The following is a 9,176-nucleotide window of genomic DNA, read 5'->3' on the forward strand; positions in this document are numbered from 1 at the left end:
TACATGTTACTGCACAAAGTGGAGGTTGAATATCTAATTGTTTTTCTTGATAGTGTTTCTCCTTGAAGTTTCATTGGTAAAATGTGTGGCTTAGGAGTTTGAATTAGCTAAATAGATTGTGTGCTTTGATTACAAATACTGTCTATTTATCACTTACTTACACATTAAGCATGAGGTTTAAAACAAAAAGACTTGCGATCGTTTTCAACTTTGTATAACCTTGGATAAAAGTGCTAAACTTTTCTATGTTTTTAAATAAATACATGGATTACAAATACAACCAAATGAAAATGTTTTAAAAATTAAGAGAATTAATATGCATGGTGTCTTGTTGAAAATGCATCATCATTACTCCTAGCAAGTAGTTGATGATTAACATATTTTTTCTTACAAAGCATTTCACAGCCCTGTTGACTAAATGATGCTGAAGCTTGTCAAATCTTATTTACTGATTTTTCTAGTTTAAGTAGAAGTGTAAAAATGTATAAAGTCCCATTTTTCTCTGTCTCATTGTAGTTGCAAAATTCAATATAAAGATATCATGAGACTCTTTCTGCAGAAGTCAAAGTTTCTGAGAATATTTCCATCTTTGGTTATGTTTTTTACTGTAAAGTAATCCAACTGAAGCATAGGATGATTTGTCATTTTATTCATTGGGAAAAATGTAATTTTTGTTCTTTTAATTTTTGCTTTCTAGTTTATTATTGAGGTTCATAAAATTATCATTTGTTAGGAGCAAATTCTAAGTAAAAGGCTTAGATGAACCACAAATTATTGCTAATGAGACAGCACAATATGATGAAGCACTCATAGGTTTGAAGTCAAGAGAATAGCCTCTTATAATATTTACATGCTTGACCTTGGATAGATAACTTTCCTGGGTTAGGTTTTCTAGCTCTAAATGCAGTAGATCACTAACAAATCTACATGTAAAAACATATCTTCTTTGCCCAATTTATTTACATCATTCAGACATTTAAAAAATATAGTAGCTCCAAAACTAAATATCAAAATCTTATTTGATATTTTTGATGTAAGTTTCAACTATTTATTTTTCATCTCTCATTACTTCACTGTTACTTTCATATATTCCTAGGTCAATTCATTCTTCTGATACATAGCATTAGCAACTTGAATTTTAAAAGACTACCAATTAAAAAGACAGCCAGTTAAAAAGGAATGGGTCATATAAATTATTTCTTTTCCTCTTCTAATATGCCAATATTTATATTAAATACTGCATTTTATATACCTTGTATGCCATTTTAGTTATTATCTTACCTAATATGTGATAAATATTTGATAAGACCACAATGATTATTTGAATTTGTCTCTATAGATATCATTTGGAATTCAACAACCAAGGATTTACAACATATGGAATTAGAAAGTACCTGAGAATGGACTAGGTATTCATAAATAAATTGAGAAAATCTGCAGATGACACAGACAAAGCAAAACAGTTAGGTTCAATTCTGCTAGCATATCCAAACACTGAGTTATGAAATATGATTGGAACTGTTTAAAAATGTTTTGGTATGATTTAAAGTTGGAAGTGTATGCAAAATGGTGGAAACTATTCATAGTCAATCATGGATTGACATTTAGTTAATTTTATACAACCAAAAATAGGGCATCAAGACACATTAAGTAGTTCCCTCTTGAGAAATAGATGTTAAATACAAAACTGAGAACAATGTACAATATTTTATGATTATTTTTTGTTCAGGTAATATGTGACTCTCTCTGCATATATTTAACTATATCCAACATAAGTTAATGAACATCAAAGGTTTAAAAAAAAAACAGTTTATTTTTGAATCAGTTGCTGTTTTTGAAAAAGAGTTTGCTACATATAAAAGATTTATCTTAAAATGAATAATATGTTAGTGTTCAATGTGGAACATGTTTACCACTAGGTTTCTTATATTTTAAAAATTCTGTGCCTCTCCACATGCAGTCACATTATTACAGAAACATATAAATTAAAAAGCTATTCTTGAGAACATAGATCTGTGAACTTTACTATGGTTACCTTATATTCCAAAGCAACAATACTTTTTTAAACAATCAATGTAAATGCAGCTAAATTAATAATTTAAGGTTTCCAGAACTTCACTGTTTCAAGAATTAGATATGTGTAAATACAGCTTGCCTCACTAAATACAGTGAATTTTATAATGAGTTTTACTAATTTAAATGTAATTATACTTGCTAACAGCTCAAAGATTTAAATTTTCGTTTTCAGGAATCTTCTATTTGGTTAGTGCCACCCTACCATCCAGACACTGTTTAGTAAACTTTTGAAACTTACTAAAAGAGGTTTTTAATAATGGTTAGTATCCTTGTGCCTTTCTTTTTTCTTTTTGTAGTCTGTTATATTAATGTGAAGAAACATTTTTTGTTGTTGTTTACGCCCTAAACTTCCTCATTTAATGACACATTTATGGGTTTCTATCCATAAGAGTGATTTGAAAAGCAAGATATTTTTGTTTAGTTTCTTGTTTCCCCTGCTTCCTGGACTTTTCTCCTCCTCTTCCTCCTTTCTTCTCCCTTTTCAGCTTTCCTTCGAGTTCCTTTCTTCCTCCCTTTCTTTCTTTTTCCTTATCTCATCCTCTTCCTCCCTCCCTCTTTCTTTCCTCCCTTTATTCTCACTATTTCTATCATTTCGTCTTTTATTTCTCCTCCCTTCCTGTCTCCTCCTCTCCCTCATTTTCTCCTTTATTGTATCTAGGAAATGGTTTTAAGTTATTCTTTGGCATTTCAAAACTTTATTCCATAGTTCAATAAAAAGATTTAAAAGATTCCGATCATGTATGAAGTAGACAAGATGATTTGTTTCCATCAAATGGCAGCAAGTTAGATCTTTATTTAAAATCAGTAACTTTTTTGACAACATACAACATAGTAACAACTACTACACAACAAACTCTAGTTTCAACTTTAGGTTCTTATGTAGGTAAAGGTATAGAATTTCCATTCTAAATCTTTTATAAAAGGAAAATGATATTATCCCTGTACCAAAAAGTGAGCAGTATTATATGATATCATTGTTATTTTAATTTGTTTTATTGACTCCAAACTCTGCTTTAAACCTAAAGATTTTAATAGTTTTATGGATTATAAGTGTTCTGAATGTGAGAAGATAACAAATGTCTCAATGACTTTATTAATACTTAAGGTAAAACATTTTATTCAGATAAACATAAATAATGGCAAAAAAACCTTGCAATATATAACTTATTAAGAGGAAAAAAGTTAATGAAAATTGGAATTTGACATATTTCAAGGCAATTCATTGCTTAGATTGTTGATATTTTTATTTTCAATTTGCTTTGCAGAATAGATAAAGCCTAAAGTGGTAATAGTGAAGTTACACATTTACAATTTTCAGGGTTCTATATTTGTAAGTATAGTTTACAGAATTATAAATTTTGATTACAAAATTTTAGATAATAAAATATGCGGGTATTTTGGATTTGGGGAGAGGTTTTTAACTTACATTTTATATAACCTTTTAGATTATAAAATGGGTATTTTGGATTTGGGGGGAGGTTATATTTTATATAACTCAACAAAGATTTTATATAATAAAAATTGCTTGAAAATATTTAATGCATTCATAGTTTACAGTATAGAATATAAATGTAGTTTATTCCTTAACTAACTAGAAATAAAATTGAATCATATTATTTTTGAATAGCTATATTATTTCTAAGATATTTTTCCTAAGAAAATCAGTTGCTTACATCGTTCTCTTACATGGATGAAAATTAGTTGATATACCTATTCTATTTCAAAACTAATATAATTATATGTCTAGAAACTGAATTTGTCCAGTGAGAGTTACAAATTATTTAATGTTTATAAAATTAATTCCTTTTAAATAAAAGCTGATTTCAATGATTCAAAATTATTTACACCTGTAACATTTTTAAGTGTCAATGGCATCAAATCTGACTTTGTTATACTATCTAATCAATTGTTCTGTTAAATGTTTCAACAGATAGCCAAGACTAAGTTACCTCAAGACTATGTATTCCTTCCCCTTTTGGAGTCAGATTTTTCCATTTCTACAGTGTTGTCATCATCACCATCTTCATCATCATTATCATCATGTTCTTAATAAGTACATCTAATAGTAGGTATTAAGCAATAAGAAACACTGTGTCCATATACTGACTGTCAGGTATCATGTAGCTCCTTTAGTAGAAATATAATTCACAAATTACAGTTTGTATAATTTAACACATAATAAATAATGCATGGCCGTAACACTCATTAATGGGAAATTCATGAATTTATGTGAAGCATTTAATCATCATCCAAAGACTAATAAATTAGTATTTTTGGTAATTTAATGTTATTAAACAATTACCAAAGGTTTACCTGATTAATTAGATAATTTGTATATCAATGCCTTTTACTAAATTTCTGGGGGGGAATGCTAAAGCAATTAAATTAGGAACAGTCATAAAATAAAAATTAAAACATTAGGGTATTTTGTAGCTATTGTTAATTCAGTCAACATGTCAAGAACACATACATATAGTCAGTGCTATAAATATTGGATTTCTGCTTATGAAAACAATATACAGACCTGAAGATCAGATTTTTAAAAAATGATTGAAAAATATTGATGGGATCAAACTAGACTGAGTGAGAATAATGAGCTTGGTCAAATGGGAAGAGATTCTTGGATAAGGTAAAATTTGAATCATGACCTGAGGTAAAGGATAAAGTTGGATTGATGTGACAGATGAAAGAACTCAGCAAGGTAACACAGCAAGAAAAAGTAAAGGAGAACATATTTGAGGTCAAAGCAATGAGAAGTGTGTATGGAAAAATAGAATAAGGGCAAGTGTAGGGAATGGAGAGAACAATTAGAACAATCATGAGGGGAAATGGAAGATTTCAGTTTCACTTTTTTTTTTTTTTTTGGCAAGAAGGTAAGAGAGCATGGGTATAAAATGTTTGATAATATCTGATCTTGGTAATATATCTGATAGTTGGACTGAAAGTAATGGAATTTAACGATAATGTAAATATTGAGCACCAAAAAGAAAAAAAAAACGAGAGAGAGAGAGAAAAGTTAGAAACAATAACCTAGACATAGAAGATCACAAGAAAACTGCTAAAGAAAATATTAGGACATAGCCAGAGAAGAACAAGATACTAGGGAAAGGATAAAAAAAAAAAAAAAGTTTGTGTCAGGATATATTGTTGGAATTTCAGGTGCAAGTTATAGAAAGTGACTTATACTTTCTCTGAAACAGTTTTCTCTGTCATATAGGTCTACATTTTTTCTTAATTTTCTGATGTTTATTGGAGAACATTCATTCTTAATTTTGCCTACTTAATTCAAACTACACATGCAATTATTTTTAAATGACATGTCATTAATTTATTTGTATTTTGTATTTGGAGATTAACCTAAATTGATAAATGAAGCAGAGGCATTTAAAAAAAAAAAGTGTTGGCATGTATATTTGATTAGATTTATTTCTTAACTTTTCATGTTATTTTTTGGAATTGTGTAAAGTTTTCATATTCATTTACATTTTTATTGTTTTCTACATTTTTGGTTTTGCACAATAATACTAAGTCTTAGTCTATCTGATTTTAAATAGTATAAATATCTGGTTCACGAATCTAACTTATCTGTAACTAACACATATTTATCTCAATTAGCTGTGAGGGAGATTAACAAAATTTTGTTTTACATATGTGTATGTGACTTTGTAACATGAATTTTGAGTGTATAATAATAAACCCTAGATATACAGAATGTAGAGCCAATCTATTGCAAATGTAATGAAATCAATAAAAATATATCAATAGGGTCACTTCATTTTCCTCATAGGACATATTATTCACCAACTATTAGTTATCTATCAAATGAGCGATGATAAAAGAGTTAATATATATTCATGGACTTTTAATGTGCTACAGTTTGTCATTTCATGATTAAATCATATTTGTTTGTAATCACCATCAATAATTTTATAGGCATAATCATACAAAATATAATAAATACCAGAAATAGTTTTCCATATTTTTATGTCTAACTGTGTGACTGCTATTTTTGTTCTGTTTTAAGATGCACAATGAAGAATCCATGTTTAAAAAAATTTGCATACCTCATGTTACAATTTTAAGCATAGTATATTTCTACTTTTAATCTGAAGAGTGGATTTCTGTTTATAGTTTTGTGTATATGTGTTTGTATTGTTTTTTTTAAATTTTATGGTAGATTTATATCATATAATGCTAATAAGTTTCACATCTAGAAGTTATATTCAATATGAATGTAATACATACATTCGTAGCTGGCAGCTTATTTCAATGTCAGGTGGAGATTTTCTTTAAACTAATCCTCTTGAATGAAGTATATCATGTGTTGTGTACTAAAATTGTAACAATTTATTATAACCTTTCAAATGAAATTTTCCAAAACTTCAAAGCTGTCATACTGACAAGTCCTTGAACATGACTTGAATATTGTCTCTGGACAGTTGCATTGTATCTATTTGTAATATTTCACTTTCTGTGTCCTGTAGAGATCCTTCTGTAGCGCCATGGTAGAAGAACTGAGGATGTCTCTGAAGTGTCAGCGTCGCTTAAAACACAAGCCACAGGCCCCAGTTATTGTGAAAACAGAAGAAGTTATCAACATGCACACATTTAACGACAGAAGGTTGCCAGGTAAAGAAACCATGGCATAAAGCTGGGAGACCAAACACCCAAGCACAAACTGTCGTCTTTTTTTCCAAACAATTTAGCGAGAATGTTTCCTGTGGAAATATGCAACCTGTGCAAAATAAAATGAGTTACCTCATGCCGCTGTGTCTATGAACTAGAGACTCTGTGATCTAAGCAATTGCAATGATCAGACTTGATTTACAAGCATCATGGATCAACCAAGTTACACGGGGTTACACTGTTTATCATGGGTTCCTCCCTTCTTCTGAGTGAATGTTACATAGGCATTTTGTGGCTGGTTTCAAATGCAGTCCAATAAGAAATTACAGGTTCCTTTTGAAGTACAACTGTTGCCAGGAGATGGAATATCAATGCCCCAAGGGTAACCAGTAAAAAATTATTATGAATAAAAATACTTGGAATCAGCAAAAACTGTAGTATTACAAGAAACAGTACAGTCTTCTGAACACCCAGACAATAGAGGCGGTGATGTTAGTAGCCCCTACTACTCAGTATAATGATCACCTGATAGACGATAAGTGTTTATAGGATGTGAAAAAATGTAATGCAAAACAAATCTGAATTTCATGGCAAGTGGACATAAAAACGATCTTCATCAGTGTTTTTCTTTCTTTTTTGACAGTCTGTGTCACTGATTGAGATAGAAATGTCAGTTACTAAGGCAATAATGGTTTTAAATACACCAAGACAGGCAATATAACATGTGATCCCTACCTACCCTCCCTACCCAGCTCTCTGTCCCCAACCCCACACCAAGAATAAAAAAGCAACAGTTGGTTCAGAGATTCTGAGTTTTAAAGGATGATGTTTTGCTTTTTGTCTTAAGTTGTAAAAGAGGACTGAGTATTGACGGTTATATAGAAGACTGAAGTTTTCACGCTAACATCCACTTATGGTAATCCAAACCCTCGTTCCTACTATAAAATGGACATAATGGAGCCTGGGCAGATTTCGGTGAAAGGAGCAAGGTCATCTACAGAAAAATAAGTGCGAAGAACTTTGAAGTGGACTGCATTTATCAGTACAGTCACAATGTTAAATGAACAAAATTCTTGAGCAGTTTTTTTCAAAAAAATGTTCAGGTTTATTTGTGGAAATGCAAGATTTCTATGAAAATAGTTTTTGTATGGAAATTTTTGTAATACTTTTTATCAACAAAATAAGAACACGTGTTCCTGTCAGGGGTGTGATGTCAAGCATGAATGGTAGTGCGTGTGCACCACCAACGTTTGGTGAAAACTATTTTTATCAAGAAAAAAGGATCATAGAAGAGAAATATTTTCAAGTTAGATAATATAAAAGCTAGGTGCACTACCACCTCTGCTTACCATGCCACACCCCTGGTTTCCACGAGGCTGATGACATACTGTAATGAACAATTGTGTGTAAAATGGTAAAAGACACAGACATCTTGACAACATTGTGATAACAGTTGAGTGCACACAGTTTGCTGTTTGAATCCAATGCACAAAATTAAAAAAAAAATCATTAAAATCATGTCCATTTTACTTTCATCTTTGACTTTTATTTTTCTCCTGTATGGGTAAATGTGTAAGTGAATGCCTAATATGCTCATTGAATTAAGGGAAGACTATTTCTGGGTCATCAAGAATGACCACTTCCCATAACTAAAAGTCAAGAAGAGGAGAAAAAAAATCTCAGGGGATGAGCTACTCAAATGTAGGAAAATATAGATTGACATAAACAATAGAACCTGTGGATTTAGGGCAATTCAGAGAAACATAGATGTCATAGAGGGAACAATCATGACACTACCATTTCCAGGGAAGGCTATTATCATAGGTTTTGTATGACTGTATAGTGATTGCTGAAAAAGCATTTGAATTTCAACTAATATTGAATTTAAGAATTCCTTGTGTATTGATTGACCATTGCTAATCAGCAAAAGAGAAGAGATAGTTTCAATAATAACAAGAGAGAATAATGTTTTTATATGTTAACATCCTTTTTTTTATTTTAATACCACAAGTTCTATCATATATTTTATTAAATAATTACCCATTTTTATTACAATTCCTGAACAAAATAGCAAAGTTTGGTGAAGAATTTTTTAAACTCACAGTAGCTGCCTAATTAAATTGCAAACACCTAATTGAATTTAAAAATGCCCAATTGTTTCCATAATTTCTAGAGACAAATTTATTTTAAATTCAAGCTCATTTCAATAATAGTCTTACCCAAAATATAATTTTATAAATTTATATACACAGGTCACTGCTAAAAAATCTCAACATATTTAGAGGCAAATAAGCCTAAACTAATATCATAAAAATGTTCAGATTTTGGATGTTTTTATAAATGTTATAGTCAAATGTTAAACCACTTTTAAAATTTTAGTTCTTCCTTGTTATGTTTAGATTTTTGGTAAATCTTGACAATCATTATATTACAGAAATAATTAACAAGTCTTGAAAAGTATAAAAATCCTGCTA

General features: G+C 30.0%; 1 protein-coding gene across 2 annotated transcripts in view; it reads left to right on the plus strand.

The window, feature by feature from the left end:
• GRIK2 (glutamate receptor, ionotropic, kainate 2) overlaps positions 1-8,220 on the plus strand; it is a 567,868-nt gene extending 559,648 nt beyond the window's left edge. Inside the window, exons 17-18 of one of the 2 annotated variants that reach the window (XM_004673729.2) lie at positions 4,007-4,141; positions 6,561-8,220. In XM_004673729.2, coding sequence (XP_004673786.1) covers positions 4,007-4,126 — 120 coding nt within the window. In that variant the 3' untranslated portion in view covers positions 4,127-4,141; positions 6,561-8,220. Of the gene's footprint in view, positions 1-2,248; positions 2,336-4,006; positions 4,142-6,560 lie in introns of those variants that run through there. The other variant, XM_012722222.1, reaches the window with a different exon arrangement.
• The last annotated feature ends 956 nt before the right edge of the window (positions 8,221-9,176 follow it).

This window comes from Condylura cristata, unplaced genomic scaffold (assembly GCF_000260355.1).
Source record: "Condylura cristata isolate star-nosed mole 26May11 unplaced genomic scaffold, ConCri1.0 scaffold00001, whole genome shotgun sequence".
NCBI classification, from domain to species: domain Eukaryota; kingdom Metazoa; phylum Chordata; class Mammalia; order Eulipotyphla; family Talpidae; genus Condylura; species Condylura cristata.